This window comes from Mustela erminea, chromosome 13 (genome assembly GCF_009829155.1).
Source record: "Mustela erminea isolate mMusErm1 chromosome 13, mMusErm1.Pri, whole genome shotgun sequence".
Lineage (NCBI taxonomy): Eukaryota > Metazoa > Chordata > Mammalia > Carnivora > Mustelidae > Mustela > Mustela erminea.
In genome coordinates this window covers 55,133,043-55,154,028 of record NC_045626.1, presented here as the reverse complement: position 1 = coordinate 55,154,028, position 20,986 = coordinate 55,133,043, and the positions used below count along the sequence as shown (strand labels likewise).

Here is a 20,986-nt window from a genome sequence, read left to right as displayed (position 1 = left end):
TACCATAGATTATTTTTTCCTATTCTTACATTTCTTAGAAAGGGAATCATACACTGTTCCTTATAAATGGAATCATACTGGGGCACCTGGGTGGCTCAGTGGGTTAAAGCCTCTGCCTTCGGCTCAGGTCATGATCTCAGGGTCCTGGGATCGAGCCCCGCATTGGGCTCTCTGCTCAGCAGGGAGCCTGCTTCCTTCTCTCTCTCTGCCTACTTGTGATCTGTGTCTGTCAAATAAATAAATAAAATCTTTTAAAAAATAAAAATAAAAATAAATGGAATCATACTATTTTGTGTCCAACTTCTTTAATATTTTTGTTTTCAAATTTTCTTTGTGGAGTTAGATTCAAAACAGGTATAAAAACAGATACAGTTGAGGCTTGTTTTTCATTTCATGTGACAATCTCTAGATCTTTTGTTTTAAGCAGTTTTAACTGATGTGCCTGAGTCAGAGATTTTTTGGTATTTCTCCTGTTTGGAATTGACTCAGTTTCTTGAGTATGTAGATTTATGTTAATTGTACATTTTGGAGAATATTCAGCTATTACCTCCTCAAACATTGGTTGTGCTTATTTTCTGTGTCCTGCCCATCTGGTATAATAGTTACATATGTGTCACACTGTTTGCGAGTATCCTGCATCACTCATGATCTGTTTTATTCTTATCTATCTTTTTATCTTCTTCTGCTTGAATTAAGGCAATTCTGTGGAATTTCTCTTTTTGTCCACTTGGCTTACCTTTTTTTCCCTCTTTCCTCTAACATATTTAAACCAACTGTTTTATAATATCAGTGGCTTCTAATTTGAACATCTGGATCACTGGTTGGTTTGCCTCTATTGTCTGTATTTTCTGTTGATTACAAGTCACCTTACCTGCTTCTTACATGTCTCATAATTTCTCACATGTGCTGGATGTTGTGTATTAAAGAACTCTAGATACTAAAGTAGATGCTATGTGCCCCCAGAAAGGCCATGCCCTTTCTGCTCTTAGGGAAGCTAGTGAGAGAAGGGCCCTTATGGGTTGAATGGTAGCCCTGCCAAAGATACAGCCACTCTGTTTCCAGAACCTTTGTGATGACCTTATTCAGGAAAAGGCTATTTGAAGATATAATTAGGTGAAACATCTTAAGATGAGATCATCCTGGATTTTCCCAGCTGGGTCCCAAATCCAATGATGAGGGTCCTTATAAGAGGCAGAGGAGAGGATGCAGAGGAGAGTGGGGTGATGCAGCCTTGGATCAAGGAAGCCTGGCAGCCACAGGATACTGGAAAAGACAAGGGAGGATTTTCTCTTAGAGCTTTCAGGGAAGAGCTGCCTCACCAGCCCTTTGATTCCAGATTTCTGACCTCTAGAACTGGGAGAGAATACATTTTATTTTTAAGCTCTCAAGTTTGATTGAGGTAACTTGTTATAGCAGCTCTGGGAAACAAATTCAAGGGCTGGTTACTTTGGTTAGGACCTGATAGGGACTGGAACAGGCTGGTGGTTTAATTTTAGTTCATCTCTGCTTTCAAATGAATTGAGAATGAGGACTCTTGTGTGTGCACTACAGATTCTCCTTCTAGTAGTGATGGAGACCACAAGAGATCTTCTGCTCTCCAGCCCCTCCTCACAGCCTCTGGTGCCCTGGGCCTTCAGCAACTCACAGAGCTGCTCACAGCTCCAGTGCCTGCTTCTGCCTCTGGCAGAATCCTGCCCCCTGTGTTGGGAGATCTCTGCTTCCTCAGGAAGCAGCCGAAGACCTTGGCTCTCTCAGGAATGGGCCCTGCCCTACCCAGTATTTGGAGCATTTAGACCGTCTTTGTAAATACTGCAGTTTTAAAAGTTTTGTCATTAGTTTCTAGATATTTTCTAATTGCAATACTTCTAATTCTCTAATGTTCAACATCCCAACTGGAAGCAGAATTCCCAAATATGTCTGTTGGAGTTTAAAATTATTAGTAACTAAGCATTTAATGTGAATATTATATAAATATATGGCACATATAAACGTATATATAATTATTTTAAAATACATTTGTATGTAATTTAAAATATAATTACCTAATAATTAATACCTTTGTGTATGATTTGTGTGGAAGTTAACAGGACTGGTGTACGATCTGCATGAGGGCCTGTATTTGCTGATTCTGGATTCTAGACCCTAGACATTCAAGGTAGAAAAGTGGGAGAAAGGGAGTAAATAGATAAGCATAAATACTCAGGAACATATGTATTGAAATACTGGAAATCATTTTCTGGCTGGACAGTAATGATTGTTTTTGGCTTTTATTTATTTACTTATATATATATATTTTTTAATATATATTTTTAATCTTTTTTTGAGATTTATTTATTTTAGAGAGAGAGAGCAAGAGCCTGCAAGCAGGGGGAGGGTTAGAGGGAGAGAGAGAGAGAGAGAGAATCCTCAAGCAGACTCTCTGCTGAATAGTGAGTTGGGTGCAGGGCTCCATCCCAGGACCCTGAGATCATGACCTGAGCCAAAATCAAAAGTTGGATGCATAACCAGCTGAGCCACGAGGTGCCTCTTGGCTTTTATTTAAAATAAAGTGGAAAACTAGCCCTAGATGATAATTTCTTTTATTTTACTTTTAATATTTTTTGTCTTATTTTATTTAAATTCAATTAATTAACATATACTGTATCATCAGCTTCAGATGTAGAGTTCAGTTATGCATAAGTTGCATACAACACCCGGAACTCATCACATCACATGCCCTCCTTAATGCCCACCACCCAGTGACTCCATCCCCCTACCCGCCTCCCCTCAAGCAACCTTCAGTTTGTTTCCTAGGGTTAAGAGTCTCTTATGGTTTGTCTCCCTCTCTGATTTCTTCTCATTTTATTGTCCCTTCCCTTCCCCTATGATTATATCTTTGTATGATATTTGTAATTTACATTACATTTAGCTGTTGTGGCATGCAAAGTCTTAAAGGGCAGAAACCAGATTATGAATAGTTTTGTTTGTTGTCGTTGTTTTTCTGTACCAAGAGCTCTTTGGGCAAGAAATGTGTTTCAACAGAAATAATTTAGACTTCTGATACTGAATTATGAGCAAAAATATAAGAAAACATGAGTAAACATGCTAATTACAAACATTCATTCTCCTCTGTTGCTTGAAAGTTATTCACTGGTTTGAACATTATTTTTTCTACAGAAATTTAATCCCTTTTCAGAATGCATTGTTCTGGTTGAGATAATTACTCAGTTATACATGAAAAGAGGAGGCTCCTGCAGTCAACTGGATGAATTACCTGTTTCAGAGAGTGCAGCATATGTAAATATGAGCAATTTATAGAGAATTTTAAATTCATAACAGTTCTGCACTCCATCTCCTTGTTCTTTAGAAGCATTATACATTTATTTTAATGACCTGGTGTAATGCATGGGACATGAGTATAATCAGTATGTAAATGAAACCTACTGAACATAGATATTATTGTTGAAATTGAGCCAAGATCTTCATTTATTTTGATTTGACTTTTTAGATGAAATCCTTTGAATTGAGTAATGTTGGAGTAAATTTTAAGACTATTTTTTTTTGTAAAAAGAGGCTAAACAGATCATTAAAAAATGACATCTCAAGTATATTTGCTAAAAATAAGCATCTAGGTCTTACAAGCATTTACTCTGTGTGTGAGCAGTTAGGCTCTTTTCACCCACATCATTGGTAACCCGGGTCAGAGCAGAGAAAACAAGCATTGTTGATGCCAAGATCTCTAGCATTATTTCTTGTCTGCCTCTTGCCCCCACCCCCACACATTTGGGCTTCAGCACCGCACATTAACAGCTTCTTCTTTAAGATTTTAAACTCCAGGATCATAGTTTCTGAGTAGAGTTTTCTCTCTGTTAAGCCGTCCCCATTGCTTCTTGCTCTTCAGACCACGGTGCCCCACTTTGCTCTCCCCCACAGCCAGGTCTACCAGCTTCCCCGGCTCCCCTGTCCAGACGACGTGGGGACACACTGTGTGTCCCTGCTCTTCTTCGGGCCCTCATTGACTGAAGGAAGCAAACATCAACTGAAAGAATAGTGCCTTGGTGGGTTATAATTTGCTATCCCAACTTGCCTTTCCAGTCTGCACCGTCCCTACCTCAATCAGTGACTTGCCTGGGGTTTGCCCGAGCAACTAAAAGCCATCCTGTGTTTATTCCTCAGCTTCTCACCCCTCTGGCTTTTCTATCCTCAGTCTGTCTCACGTGCCTCAGCATCCCTTTTCTGAGACCGGTCCAGTCGTTTATCCCTGTCCACCCTCTCTTCATTCCTATCATTAGTCACTCAAAGCAAGTTCTTCTGCTAACATGGGATCAAATTTCTGAGGTCCGGACCACATTGTCCTGAGAAAGCCCAGCTGCTGTCCTTACCATTCAGGATGATTCAGAGTGTGTGTTACACTTGTTTTCCTTCTTCCCACTTACTCACTCTTCAGATTGAGCAGGGCAAGACTCTGTCACCTGCTAGCACTTGCTAACCCAAGGGGTTGTAAATACTCCCCATTCTTTACTGGGGCCTTGACACAGCTGATCGTACCTTCCTTTTTGAAACAGTCTTCCCTGGACTTCTTCCTTACCATCTGGCTTGATTCTCTACTTTCTTGTTCTAAGGGTTCTTTATGGCTTCTCACTGCTCTGCCAACTTTTAAATAGAATTCCTGAAGATTTCTTTGTAGATGTATAACAATCAGGGGCCTGCTGGAAACAGAAGGCACATCATACACTTTGTTTATTTTTCACATCCAGCACTGTTTCTTTCTTTTTTCTGTCAGCACATACATGCTCATGGCTTCACCAGCCACCTCTATGTTTATGACTTCTGAATCTATGCCTTATCTTTCTCAACCAAGATCCAGGTACTAATTTCATTTGTCTGTAAGACGTTTGCACTTGAATATGCCAGGCACTCAGATTTAATGTGATTGAAATGGAATTCATTACACTCCCTAATCAACAAAATTAAATCGAACAAAACAAAAATTGGAACCTGTTTTCTGTATTCCTTCTTCAATAATGACACAGCCTCCCGTCGTCAGTATTAAAAGCAGCTGTTTTTATTTTTATCAAAGTTAAACTTACACAAAGTGCCAAAAGCAGTTCTAACAAGTTTTATTATAAAATAGTTGTCCCAAGACCACCTTCTCCCAAATCTTCCCCAGCACAGAGACAACTGCTTTTGTTAACTTTAGTTACTTGTTAGAGCATTTATGCCTGTGATTTTTTTTTTAAATAACATATAATGTGGGGTCCCTGGGGGCCTCAGTGGGTTAAGCCTCTGCCTTCAGCTCAGGTCATGATCTGAGAGTCCTGGGATCGAGCCCTGCATTGGGCTCTCTGCTCGACAGGGAGCCTGCTTCCCCCCACCCCACCTGCCTCTCTGCCTGCTTGTGAACTCTTTCTCCGTCAAATAAATAAAGAAAATCTTTAAAAAAAAAAAAAGCATCTAATGTATTATTTGCTTCAGGGGTAGGTCTGTGAATCATCAGTCTTATACAATTCACAACACTCACCATAGCACATACCCTCCCCAATGTCCATCACCCAGCCACCCCAGCCCTCCCACCCCACTTCCCTCCAGCAACCCTCAGTTTGTTTCCTGAGATTAAGAGTCTCTCATGGTTTGTCTCCCTCCTGATCCCATCTTGTTTCATATTTCTCTCCCTTCCCCCCAGGACCCTCTGCCCTGCCTCTCAAATTCCTCATATCACAGATCGTATGATAACTGTCTTTCTCTGATACACTTTAGGCCTGTGATTCTAAATACAGGTTTGTTTTGCAACTTTTTGACTTTTATATGGTGTTTTCACTCTGTGCCTGGAGCTCTCTTTCTTCCCCTGCCTCCTGGCCATGCACACTCTTCACTCTATTCATTCTCTCCATGTAGACAGACCACAATTTAGCTAGACCAAAATTTGTTTTACCTATAAACAGTCACTATAACCCAGAGAAACATTTGTCCACTTTTGTTTCTAAAGAATAAACAGCTCAAAATCATGTCAGTCACTTTCACATATTTCAGTGTCATTTTACTTGAAAGGGAAAAAATGTTGGTAGTTCAGAAAATAGATCTGTAAAATAAATAGATCAGTAGGTTTTGATTAAACTTAAATAGATTTGTTCAGTAATGTTTACATAATTGGAACAGGCATATTTGAATCTGCACATTTGTTTGTTTATTCATTTTTCCAACAAGCACAGTGTTAAAATGCTTCAACAAATATGCTCCAGATATTATCTGGTGCTGATAACAAAAAAAATTGGAGGAAGTCTTCAGTTTCCGGTTCTGCAGGTAAGGAGCTTGGAAGTTGCCATGGTGTCCTAGCAACAAGTAAAAAGCTGAACAGGCTAGAAAGCCAACAATTCTTCTTGGATCTGAAAGTGAGGGGAGTCTGCAGGGCACACTGTTGCCCTGAGATTGGAGAGATGGCAAGTGGGTACAGGGAGTCATGACCCTCCTGGAACGTGAGGAAAACCTGAAAGGGAATTGACAAATTGCTGGAGGCTGTGTGTGGACAACTCAGATTTAAAAGCTCCAGGGGACCCAGTCATGGGGGCCTCCACAGTATTGTGAAGTTTACATCTAGGAACTTGACCAGATTCTAATAAGAGCTCAATTACAGTAAATACTGAATACAAATCTCGTACATCCAGCAGTGGGAGGGGAAATGAAACCATTTTGAAATAGGCCAGACCACTCTGTTCTTGGCAAAGCCTGTCCTCAGGGGAAGCTAGCTAACCAGAGTCTAACCTATTGAGGTGTTACCAGAACCTAATTGACTTGAAGGAAGGGAAATACCTACCTCTAGCCTGCTATAACCATCTTGTTCCAGCTGAGGGAGGAGAACAAACCTGAGAAATACCAGTGAAGTTCACAATCCAGAGGCTCACTAAAAAACAGATCTAGTCACAATTCTCTAGAATCTATACCTCCCCCTACACCTCACCCCACAGTAATAAAGTCTTGTTTATAGTTGTTCCTTTTATCTGATATATCATGCCTATCAAGAAAAAATTATAAGGCATACCAAGAGGCAAAAAAAAATATTTTTGAAGAGACAGAGCAAGCATCAGAACCAGACTTAGTAAGGATGTTAGAATGATCAGACTAGAAATTAAAAACAACTGTGATAATGTTAAGCATTCTAATAGTTAAAGTAGACAGAATGCAAGAATAGCAGGACAATATAAGCAGAGAGAAGGAAATCCTAAGAAAGAGCTAAAAGAAAATGCTAGAGATAAACAACACTGTAGCAAAAATGTAGAAGGCTTTTGATGGGCTTCTTAGACTGGTCATTTCTGAGGAAAGTACCTCTGTCCTAGAAGGTGTCTCAATAGAAATTTCTAAAACTGAAAAGCGAAGAGAAAAAAGGAAAAAAACAGAATATCCAGAGACTGTGGGACAACTACAAAAAGAGTAAAATATATGTAATGAGAATACCAAAAGGAGAAAAAAAGAGGAACAGTAGAAATATTTGAAAAATAAGGATTGAGAATTTCCCTATATTATTGTTGAACATCAGGCCACATATTGAGGAAACAGAGAGAACATCAAGCTGGATAAATGCCAAAAAACTATACCAGGGTGTACCACCTTGGAAACTATAGAATATCAAAGATAAAGTCCTAAAAGAAGCCAGGGAAGGGGTTGTTGTACCAGTAGAGGAACCAAGGTGGGAATTGTATCTGTCTTCATCTCAGAAACCAGGCAAGAAAGAAGAGAATGGAGTGAAATATTTAAAATGTTGAGAGAAAAACCCTCACCAACCTAGAATTCTGTACCCTGCATAATTATCGTAAAAAAAGTGAAGGAAAAATAAGGACTTTTCAAGACAAAAATTGAAGGAATTGTTGCCAGTAAGTCTGTCTTCCAAGAATGTTAGAAGAAATTCTTTTGAGAGAAGGGAAATTAAATAGGAAGAAACTTGGCTCTGCACAAAGAAAGAGTATTGAAGGAATAAATGAAGAGAAAGTAAAAACTTATTTTTATTCTTGATATAACACCCAATAATAATTAAATTACAGTTAATTCTAAATAATAAGAGCAACAATGTTTCTATTATATTTATTTATATATATTATAGGCATATGTTTATATGTATATGTTTATGTATACTTATATATGTTCACTGAATGACAGGAGTGATATCAGAGGCAGGAGAAAGGAATTAATATTATTTTATGAGTGAAAAGGTATGGTATTATTTGAAAGTATACTTTAATTAGTTGTAAATGTATATTGTAAAGTGTAGGTTAACCACTAAAAGAAGGGTTTTTTTTTTAAAAAAGTATAATTGATGTGCTAATAATGGAAAAATAGAATCATAAAATACACATTCAGAACCATGAAAGCAGAAAAAAAGTAGAACACAAGAATGGAAACAGAGAAAAAGGACAGTGAATATGGTAGATTTTAATCCAACTATGTATATTGGTAATTATTTTGAATGTCAATTGAATGAATGCACCAGCTAAGACAAAGATTGTCAGACTATATAAAAATACATGATCCAACTATATGTTATCTCCATGGAACCCACTTTTTTTTTTTTTTTTGAATTTTTTTTTTTTAAGATTTTATTTATTTATTTGTCAGACAGAGAGCGAGCGAGAGTGAGCACAGGCAGACAGAGTGGAAGGCAGAGTCAGAGGGAGAAGCAGGCTCCCTGCGGAGCAAGGAGCCCGATGTGGGACTCGATCTCAGGACGCTGGGATCATGACCTGAGCCGAAGGCAGCTGCTTAACCAACTGAGCCACCCAGGCGTCCCCATGGAACCCACTTTAAATATAAAGATACATATAGATTAAAAGTAAAATGAAGGATAAAAATATACCCTGCTAACACTAGTGAAAAAAAAATATCAGGAGTAGCTATATTAATTATAAGCAGAGCTGACTTCAAAGTAAGGAAAGTTATTTGGGATAAAGAAGGACAGTAGATAATGACGAAGTGGTCAGTTCTCCAAAAAATAATTCTTTTTTTTTTTTAAAGATTTTATTTATTTATTTGACAGAGAGAGAGGGATCACAAGTAGGCAGAGCAACAGGCAGAGAGAATGGGGAAAGCAGGCTTCCTGCTGAGCAGAGAGCCCGATGTGGGTCTCTTTCCGAGGACCCTGAGATCATGACCTGAGCTGAAGGTAGAGGCTTAACCCACTCAGCCACCCAGGCGTCCCCAAAAATAATTCTTATGTACCTAAGACTAGATCATCAAACTACATGAGGTAAAAACTGATAGACTTGCAAAGAGAAATAGATGAATCACTCACAACTGGAGACCTCAGCACCCCTCTCTTAAGAAGTGGGCAGATCCAGCAGGCAGAAAATCAGTAAGGATCTAGTTGAACTCAACAAAACCATCATTCAACTATATAGACTCTCTTATCCAACAACAGAAGAATACTCATTCTTCTCAGACTTACATGGAACATTCATCAAGACTGACCACATTCTGACTCATAAAACACATCTTAATAGATTTTTAAAAGTATATAAAACATACAATGTCTGCTCTCAGACCACAATGGAATTATAATAAAAAACAGAAAGATAATTAGGAAACCCCAAAATACATGGAGATTAAATAACACATTCTAATTAACACATGGTTCAAAGAAGAAATCTTAAGAGAAAGTAAAAAAAAAATTTGAACTAATTAAAAATATCAAAAATTGTGGGATGCCTCAAAAGCAGTGTTTAGAGGGAAATTTATAGCATTGAATGCATGTATCAGAAAATAAGAAAGATCTAAATTAATCAGTAATCTAAATTTCCACCTTAGGAAAATGGAGAAGAGTAAATTAAATCCAAAGTAAGCAGAAGAAAATAAATAAGAAGAATTAGAGCAAAAGTCAGTGAAATTGAAAACAGAAAATCAGTAGAGATCCAGTAAGCCAAAGTCTGGTTCTTCAAGATCAATAAAGTTGATAACCCTCTAACCAGGCTGACTAAAAAAATATAGAGAGGACACCAGTTACTAACATTAGAAACAAAAGCAGAGACATTACTGTGGATCCTCTGAATGTTAAAAGGGTAATAAAGAAATACTGTAAGCAACACTGCCCACAGATTTGATAATCTAGGTGAAGTGGACCATTTCTTTAAAAGACACAGTTTGCCAGAACTCACACAAGAAAACATAGACAATCTGAATAGACCTTTGTATATTAAGCAAATTGAGTCAGAAATTAATAATCTCCCAAAAGAGAAATCACCAGGCCCAGATGGTTTAACTGGTAAATTCTATCAGACATTTAGGGAAGAAATTATACCAATTATCTATAATCGTTTTTTAGATGGTAGAAGGAGAAGAAATACTTTCTAATTCATTCTGTGAGGCCAGAATTAACCCTAAATTCAAAGCCACACAAGAACATTACTAGAAAAGGAAACTATCTGCCATGAACAGGGATGCAAATATCCTCAACAAAATATTCACACATCAAATCCAGAAACATATAAAATGAATTATACACCATGACCAAGTAGGATTTATGCATGATAGGCAAGGCTGGTTCAATATCCAGAAATTAATATATTCCATCATATCAGCAGGCTAAAAAAATGACATAATCCTATCAATAAATGCAAAAAAATTCAGTAAAACCCAACATATATTCATAATAAATACATATATCCTTTATGCACGTAATTTAGAACTGGCCACTAGTAAAATTGATGTTGTACTAATAAATATAAGGATGGATAGAAAAAATATGTAACTCACCCATGGCTTCAAATATTTAGAAATAGTGCTCATGATACATTCAGTTCATAAGTACAGCTGCAAGTATGTATTTTTGCTGATACAACCGATATAGATATGATAGTCATTGCATAAATTATTATTTATGCCTTATATTGTCTGTTGTGTTATTCAGTGTTCCCTATATAAATGTACAGTAAATTCTTGTCAGTGATAATATGGGAATTTAAACTAACTGGTGCAGTTTTTTCATATTATAATCAGAGTTGTGTAATATTTCCCCTTTGCCATTATTTTTTGGAAGGGATTATCTATTTATAAAAGTCATCTTTAGACTACCAAAGGTAATTACGTGTTTTGGCTTACCTGGGATAATCTGGGATTATATGTGTTGTAATTGTGAATTCAGTAGTGCTCTCTCTCTTATGCTCTAAAATGTCCCATTTGGACAGTAAATCCTGTGGTCCCTCAAAATATAACCAGCTTTTCTTCTCTTTCACATGCCTTATGTCCCACTATTCATATTTAGAAACACTACCTTCCTTTAATGTAAGCGGCTAAACTCCTTTTTGTGTTGGTGGTTTGTAAATAATGAGTATGAAGAATTTGTAGTTTAGTAGAAAACCCTTGATGATTTGCTAGCAGATCCAAAGTGGGAATTCGGGATGTCAGGACAAATGGAGAGTGCTTGTTGAAGCAGTGTCCACTGTGAGGGCCAGTGTCCTGAACAGAAGAGGAAGGGAGCACAGGTTATTCTAATGAATAACCAGAAAGGAAATGGCCTTTATTTTCATTATGGACATGTAGCATATGTCACTTCAGTGCTTAACACATTTCAAATCTTCCAACAGAGCTTATAAAGATATTTATGTTAGTTACCACCATAAACTGATTTTGAGGTTGTGTGTCCTCACACTGCTTCTGGAGGAGGTTTTCCTTCCTAAGATACTATCCACGGACCTGTGGCTGTGGGGCCCTGAATGTGGCTACAATTATGCCTAACTCTGAGGAACTATTTAGATTTCTTCACAAGAATTAAAGCCCTGGGAATTCTATCGGAAATTTGGCATTTTTATTTCTTGTGGGAATCTTATGGGGAAAATATATTTTATGGGAAAACTAATTGTATTTGTTATAACAGTAACCATAGAAAGAAATGGAAACGTATGTAGACATATTTATCACAGATGGAAATATTGGAGTTGAATGTCTTCAACATTAGGCCTTCAACCAAATCCCTCTTGGATTGGTTTCTTACAGAATTAAAAAAAAAGATTTGTGATGATTTAAAAAAATAAGTTATTCTTCATTGCTTTAGATATAAGTGAGTTTAGTGGCAAGTTCAGTTGATTAACAACCTTGTTGCCATGGGGATACCCTAAGGAAGCATTTTAAAAAGCTTTATCCAAAAACCACCTTTAGCAGATAATCTAGGATGTGATGTGTGGTTAAAAAAAAAAAAAATACAATTTCCAGGCATTGTTCCTGACATCCCCCATCCCCTGAATTAGAGTTCTGGTAGGGCAGGAGAGAGTTGGTATTTTGCTAACTGAATTTTGAAAACCACTGTCCAAGAAATATGCTGAATTTGGGTCATGGCCTTAAAACATGACATGTATTTTAGAAGAAATATTGTAAAGCTGTTAATTTTTCTATTTCATGATTACATGTCTTTCTTTTTATAATACTTATTATAGGAATGTACTAAAAGGAAGATGAAAGCAATTGTATTTGTAAAAGAGCAGATGGGTTTAGGGAGAGTTTAGCAGGGCAAGGGAATTGAAGTAATTTACTAAGAGTGGGTATGGAAGCTCTGGAAAGGACCGTAGGTAGGGGCTGCCAGTCCCAATACTACTGAACAGCAGTTCAGGCTCATGGTCAGGAGGATGAGTGAGGGTTTCATATCACAAACAAGGACTGGAAATGCTGGGCGTAATTCCTTATCCCTATGGATCTCATTGGCTTCTTATGTAAAATGGAAGTAGTAATGTATGAGACTAATTTTAAAAGTCTACATACTTGTCTGTTATAACACCTTTTCTTCATGTTCCCTCCCCCTCTGTTCTTGCCTGGATAGACCCCTGAACAGACTGGCTTGGTGTAGAATTAATGTTGATTAATGTTGAATGTGCAAAAGTGTGCGTAGTTCTGGACTGCAGTCCTGTATTCTTCCATGCTATTTTGTTTTCAGTATGAAAATTCCTTTTTATACTTTAAAAATGCAATTTACCTCTGCTACAGTAGATTCTTAGGTATAGTAGTCCCAAATATCCTCACAATTTATATTCTTGTGTTGTTCTCTCAAGAAATTGTTCTCAGCTGAAACCTAGTTTTGCTGTTTACTAGGGTGGGATCTCAGCGAACTTCTTTGAAGTCTCCTTTCCAGAATCTAGGAAAACAACATATTGTAGACATTAAGTGATGATGTATATATTTTACAGCTGTGTCTGGAATATATAAGCATACAATAAAAGTGAGTCCCCTGCCATACCCAGTGCTCTTGCACTTAGATGATGGTGGTATTTTTGTGAAGGTGTGATGTGAGCTTGCTTGTCCTACGGAGGAACTTAGGTCTAGACTCAGCACCTTCTTTCTGCACCCCCCGCACCATGCAACAACAGATGTCTGCATCACAGGAAGTGAGGTTTACTATTGCCTTATTAGCACCAATAGTTATGAGTAATAAATATCAGTAAAAATATATGAAAACTCAGTTTTTCTTTCTAAAATGAAATGGAAGGTTAAGTCTAGTTAACTGAAAATGTATTCAGTTAAAGCAAGAAGAGTTCAGGTACAGTGAAGCCTCTTTCTGAATAAATTAACATCATCTACATGCTTATAATTTGTTTGCCATAGGCTTTTAAAATAGATTAGAAGCCTCTGACAATAAAATACACATACCCAATAAGCTCATTAAAGTGGAAATTACAAATTTAAAAACCATATAGCAGAAGCAAAGAAGCATAGTAATATCAGTTAGGCTAGTAAAATTGCTGTGATTGAGCATTAAATTTAGCTTCCAGTGTTCCTAGACAAAAAACTGTTTATTTTCCAGCTGCCGTAAGGCACAGTGAGAAGTGATGGTTACTGCTGTGTATCTCATTCCATTGATGGCTTTTTGATGTCTGAGAGTGTATAAGTCATGGTGCTAATGTCATGGCAGCATCGAAGATGGCTGAAGCATAGTGGTAAGGCTGGAGGGCTGAGGGGCAGTAATGATAAGGCAAAATGAGAAAGTCTATGTCAGAGATGATTGGCGACTTTGGATTTACATTAAGGCGTATGGCCTTGTTTTTTAATATGCTGATCTAATTCTTAAATGTCCAAGTTATTTTACCAATCATTGAGACTGTTTGGTTCAATTATCTGACTTTTACCAAATTAAGACTGTTTGATTCAATTAGCCAACCTTTTGTTTTCCAGTTTATCAAAACCTGAGGTAGAAGTATCCATGTGTTTACTCAGCTTTATATAAACCCAAATATATAAAATTCATAGATGCATGAAATGGAGGTGATTTGGTTTCAAAATAATTCTTTCCTTTATGAAAGAACTCTGTAAATATTCTTAAAATGCCAATCTCCTTTATTAACTTGACCATCTGGTTAGAATTCTTAAAATTGGATTTTCAACTCCAGAGATATGAAGATCCACAGATATGAAAATATCTTTCATAAAGATGTATATGGGTCAGATTTTGGTTATATATTCCAAGTTTAGATGGCCCTTGTGGGGGAGTGGAGCCTTGAATCTTTGGATTAGGAAGGGCTCTTTTTAATCCCCATGGTTTCATTGTGAGTGATTACATACAGCACTGGAAAGGGTAATTTAATATTTCTTAATGAAAGTAAGAGAAAAAAATTGAACAAAGCACTTAAAAACATTGTATCTGCTTTCAAATTATTTTAAAAAAGATATTGTCATTTTAGTTTTCCCGTTTTAGACCTGAATTACACAGTAGGATTCCCAAGTCCAGATACAATAGCAGGAATAGAGAGACCTGACTCCTTGCAGCAAGATTTGCCCTGTCTTGTTTGTGCTTAGAGGTTGTGGTCTTGCTTCTGAAACATAAACAGTTGCACTGTAAACTGAAAAGAGAAGGACATTGAAAGTCAGAGGAAATATTAAAATTTGAGAAAACTTTCTATTTTTCCTTATCTCCATTTTACATAATTTCTGCTGTTAAATTCAGAGCAACAGGCATCATTATTTTGTTTATTTGTATGTTATATTAGTCACCATACAGTACATTAGGTTTTGATGTCGTGTTCCGTGATTCACTGTTTGTGTATAACACCCAGCATTCCATTCTTGAAAGGAGAGCCAATTTTTGTTTGTTACATCTAAATATTTAGTTGTCTGGTACTGACAGTATTATGCAGTTTAGCTATGTCCAGAGTGCTGATATGTCACAATATATAAATATAGTAAAAGATCAGAGTAGCCCCATTTGATAGCAGCTGCATGTAGAAATATTTTAAATAAGATAACTTTATGGAGTTATAATTTACAAATGATAAAAGGTTACAGATTTTATGTATGGATTTTGATGACTTGAGAAATGTACATCCTGTATAACTACCATCCCAATCAAAATTTGACAGCTATCCAAAGCCACAGAAGGTTCCTTTTGTGCCCCATTGGGGGCAGTTCTGCCCCCCACCTTCTCCCAGACAAACGTGGATCTGATTTTTGTGGCTGTTCTCAAATTTCATATAAATGGAACAATACAATGTGCATTCTTTTGTGTCTGCCTTCTTTCTTTATATGAGGTCTATTTGATTGATGCATGATTGTGCATGTATAACAGACTGTCCCTTTCTGTTGGTGACTACTATTCATCTTATGCCCATACTACACTTGCTTGTGAATAGATGTTCATCTGTTGTTGGGCATTTGGATGGTTTTCAGCTTTTGACATTTTGAATGAAATTGAAAGGAACATTTGTTTACAAATGTATTTTCATCTTTTGGGTGGAATTGCCAGGAATCACAGTGTAAGAACATCTTAAACCTATAATAAAATAGCACAACATTTTCTAAAGTGATTGTATAATTTTCCAACCCTGCTGACATTGTATGAATGTTCTGGGAGCTCCACAGCCTCACCAATAATTGATGTTGTCAGTCATTTAATTTAAGTCATACAAGTGGGTGTGTGGTATGTCTCATTTTGGTCTCTTTGATGAATAGTGAAGTTGAGAATTTTTTTATTTACTTATTGGCCATTCATGAACCTTTTCTTTCATAGAGCATGTTAAGTCTTTCGCTCATTTTTTATTGGGTTGTCAAGTCTTTTGTCAGATAAATATATTACAAATATCCTTGGCTTGGTTTTCCTTTTTATTAATGATGATTTTGAAGAATTTATTATGATTAAAATTGAGTTTATCAATTTGTCCTCTTTGGGTAATGCTACTTATATGTTAAGAAATTCACTAATATCCCAGTATCATGAAGATTTTATCTTAAGTTTCATCCTTGAATTTGATTGTTTTAGCTTTTTTTTTAGGTCTGTGATCCATTTCAAATTAATTTTTATGTGGGAGGTGAGGTAGAATCAGCTAGCTAGTTTGGATTTTGTTCACATGTAGATATACACTTGATGTAGTATCATTTGCTGAAAATGCTGCTCTTTCCCTATTTAATAACCTTGTCATAGCCGTTGAAAAGCAGTTGAATGTGTGTATATATATGCGTGTGTGTGTGTGTATGAATTGATAAAATCTTTTCTGTTCCAGTAATGTATTTGCCTATCCTTAAGCCAAATGACACTGTCTTCATTACTGCCGCTTTATAGTAATTGTAGAAATCAGTTAAAATGGGTCTTTAAATTTGTTCATTTTTATTCCAAATTGTTGTCATTCCACCTGATAATACTTACCTTTCACTTGAAATATTTCCTATAATATTTCTTGCAGTGAAAATCTGTAGGTGAATATTTTCTCAGGTTTTATTTATCTGAAAATTAATTATACTCCTTTTTGAGGGATTTTTTTGTAATATATAAAATCTCAGTTGACAGTTTATATCCATTACTACTTTAAAGATGTCATTTCATTGTCTTGTTGCCTTTTCTGTTTCTGATGTGAAGTTGGCTACATTCTTGTCATGTTCCCTGTATGTAGTATGTTATACTACTTTAGCTGCTTTCAAAGAATTTTCTTTTGTCTTTCATTTTTAGTGGTTTGTATTTATTTATCAAGATTTATTTATTTATTTGAGAGAGAGACAGGAGAGAGAGGAGGGGAGAGGAGGAGGGAGAGAGAGAATCCACAAGCAGACTCCCTGCTGAGTACAGAGCCCTGACTCAGAGCTTAATTCCAGGATCTGGAGATCATGACCTGAGCCAAAACCAAAAGACAGGCACTTAACCAACTGAGCAACTCGGGCACCCCATTTTCCTTTGTACTTATGCTTGGTTTTGCTGTTCTTCTTAAGATTGTAAATTGTTTTTTTTGACCAAAATAGGGAAATTTTGTTGATGTTATTTCTTCAACTTTTGTCTGCTTTGACCATTATTCCCACTCCATTGTCTGTCTTCTCCTTCTGGACTCTAAATACATGTCTGTTAGACCATCTGATTCTATCTTACAAGTACCTGAGGCTCTGTTTATTTTCAAAATTTTTTATTGTGTATGCTTTAGTTAATAATTGCTATGAATCTGTTTTAATGTTCACTTATTCATTTTTCTGCCATGTCTTATCTGTTATTAGCCTATTCAGAAACTTTTTATTTCTGCTTTTAAGTTCTAGAATTCTATTTGTTTCTGTCTTACAGTTTCCATTTCCTTGCTGAGATTCCCAATCTGTTCCCTCATCAGGACCATTTTTCCTTTAGGTCCTTAAACTTTAATAGCTACTTAATAGCTTTAATGGCTACTTAAAAAGTTCTTGTCTACTAATTACATCTGGGCCATCACAGGGTCTCTTTTTTAAAAAGTGAGTAAGGCTCACATTCACCTGTTTATTTACATACTAAATACATTTTTATTTTATGTTGGACATTATGAATGTTGCAGTGTTTGGATTTGGGAGAACTTGTTGTGTCAGGCAGTTAATACTGATGGCTGTTCTTAAACTTGTTGAGGTTTGATTTTAGTCTTTTTTAGGGCTGGTCCAGAATACTCTAGGACATGGTTCTTACTGCAGAAGTATGGCCTTTTTGGTGTCTCAGTCAAATTCTCCAGGTGTTTTACGATCTCTGCACTCTGGTCTCTCCACTCTCCCAGTAAGTGTGACCTCTGCTATCTTCATTTTACTTGCAGCTCTGTTTCAGATGTTCTCTTCTTCACTTCACCCTCTCACCTTGTGCAGGTACAGTCCAGCCCTTGACCAAGGCCTTGCAAAAACAAAACAAAACAAAAACAAACAAACAAAACCCCAGAGATTTCTGGGGTCAGTTCTCTCTAGTGTTTGTCCTCCAGTTTCCAGCTGCTTCACCAGCACTGAACTGCAATGTGTATCTCCTCAACACAGCAAGACTGCCTTTTCTCCACCTCTACTGCTCTCAGGAAATTGTCCACAGGCTAACAGTGTCACAGGGCTAACAGTTGTACTGAGGAATTCCATTTTGCGGTGCCTATTAGCCAGTGTCTAAAAACAGCCATTTCCTGTGTTTTGTCCAGCTTTATAGTTGCTGCTGGGAAAGGCCAGTCTGTCTCAGCCAGAAACCTACATGTGGTATAAATATGCTTTTGAAAGTTTTTCTTAAGATATTGGTTCTCAAACTTCAGCACATATTAGATTCATCTGGAGGACTGGTTTACACACAGATTGTTAGGCCCTGTCTTTTAGAGTGTCTGATTCAGTGGGTTGAGTTTGGGCCCAGCAATCTGAATTTCTAACATGTGCCAGGTGATGCAGGTACTGACAGTCTGGGAACCAAACTTGGAGAACCACATGTTTAGAAAGATGGACCTTGAGAAGAAGTGTTGGACTCTATTTGGGATTTACTATACACAATTTCATCTTTTTCTCTTTTGTTTAGTCCTATGTCCTGTATAACAGACTTATGTTTCAGTTGGTTTATTATAATGCTTGCAATCTTGCTCTTTTTATAAAAATTATGATTTTCATAAATTGTGGGTTTTTTTTCATTGAATAAAGGATGCATCATTTAATTGATAGAAACAGAAAATATATAAGAGAGTAAGTAGGGTTATTAAACATTGTCATTCTTATATTTTTTTGCTTGCACAAATAATTTGGTTCATTCATAGTGATAAGAAACTTACATAACATGGAGTTTGGTAAGTTTCAGAAACAAGTGTGTGATTTTTGTTTCAGAAATCAAGTTTCATTTTAATTATTCTTGGACCTGTGTGTGTGTATGTGAGTTATATGTATGTGTGTTTTGTAGGTAAGATGCAAAATAGTGATAACCATTTGCTGGATTGCTGGACTTGAGCCACATCTCTTCCTCAGGTTCCCTGAAATCTCACCCCATTTTTTATAGCTAGCAGGAGCACTATTAATCCATCTACCTCAGCATACTCTGTCCTCTCCTTTACCCTCATTTTCAGTGGCTCTATCTCTCCTTGTTTGCCAGGATTTTGAAATTTATTGCTTTCTTTTATTCTCTCTAATATCCATGCATTTCCCAATAGTATAAGGCTGTACTGATGTCAAATTGATGACTCCTGTCCATGAAACTGACATGATTTTTTGCAATGGCAGCCAGGAGAGAAAGTGTCTTCCCACCAGCACTACAGTATTTATTACTTGGTTGGGAAAATTGATTGGTATTATCCCTTCAAATTCTAACCAATCTCTGACAGATTTTTTTTATTTACCAACTTTCATTTCTCAGAAAAATTGGTACAACAGCCTTTGGTGGTTAGATTAAAAGGCTCTTTGATGACACATTTTAAAATATTGTTCTAGTTGTAATGTATGATTATTATAATTGCAGTCTCAAATTCAGAGGTCTGTCTTCTAATATTTAGATATAGGCATAATGAAATACTAATTACTAAATATTAATTACTCAACAGGTTCATTTCGATGGCTGGGACCACAAATATGACTACTGGATGGATGCAGACAGCCCTGACATTCACCCAATTGGATGGTGTGATATAACAGGGCATCCACTGGAAATCCCATATCGTGAGTATTTTGCTCTTTGTTGTTGATTTTTAAATACTCAGCCTGAATTCTTACCTGAATGCTATTTTTTTCATGTCATTATAAGTATTTTATTTTATTATTATTATTTTTAAAGATTTTATTTATTTGACAGAGAGAGATCACATATAGGCAGAGGCAGGCAGAGAGAGAGAGGAGGAAGCAGGCTCCCCGCTGAGCATAAAGCCCGATGCGGGGCTTGATCCCAGGACCCTGGGATCATGACCTGAGCCGAAGGCAGAGGCTTTAACCCACTGAGCCACCCAGGCGTCCCTATTATAAGTATTTTAAAAATAAATATCAGATAGGTGATTTGACTAATCAGTGTTATAGCTATGCTATAATCTAATTATTCAGTTAAGCCTCAAAGGAGATACTTTATAAAAGAAAAGTCATAATAATCATTAAAGAATTATTTTGATAGGTTGTCTAGAAGAATCTTTATTTTCTACATTTTAGTTTGGAAAACTTAACCCAGTCTAAATCCATCTAATTTGCACCAGACTTTTCGCCAAAGTGCATTTTGGTTTTTTAAACATTCCGTCTTAATTAATTTTTTATAGATTAAATTTCAAATAGTTTTAGAAGAAACAAATATTTTAAATTTCAGCAGTTATAAAAACTTTAGTTGAAAAAAGTCAGCTGTTAATGTTAGTATCTTCATTTCTTCTTCCTTTCCAGCTACTTAAAGTTAAGGAGGAAATTAACCACTCTAAATTTTAATGAGCCTTGAACCAAAATACCTTATTCTTTTGTCTGAAGGATTTCTTCGATCAGATTAGGCTGACATGACTAATAGCGGGTTCCAGACACATGTGCAGGCACTGCATTCTTTTGTTTGTTTTGTTCCCTCACTGCCTCTGTGGCTCTCCCTTTGGCTTCTTGGGATGAATCTAGCACATTATTCTGTTAATGAGGCTGTCTTCCATTGAGCCAGCCCGATGATGCTTGAAGCGCAGCTCTAAAAGGACTAACAGCATCTTTGAAGTAATTCCTTGACTTCTTATAAAAGTGAGAAGAGGTCCTGACTTAATAATTCAACAGATATGTTTATCTTGTGGTAGGTGCTTCAAAAATGACAAAAAATCAGTAAGATACAGGTCCTTATGTAATGTAGAGTGCATTAGCCAGCATGGCGTCTCTATATACAGAATGTAAAACCAGA

General features: G+C 36.6%; 1 protein-coding gene across 7 annotated transcripts in view; it reads left to right on the top strand.

The window, feature by feature from the left end:
* The window catches only part of L3MBTL4 (L3MBTL histone methyl-lysine binding protein 4), a 453,724-nt gene that overhangs the window by 242,489 nt on the left and 190,249 nt on the right, over positions 1–20,986 (top strand). For all 7 annotated transcript variants that reach the window (XM_032309584.1, XM_032309585.1, XM_032309583.1 and 4 more), the window contains one exon: positions 19,689–19,803. In XM_032309584.1, coding sequence (XP_032165475.1) covers positions 19,689–19,803 — 115 coding nt within the window. The remainder of the gene's footprint in view (positions 1–19,688; positions 19,804–20,986) is intronic.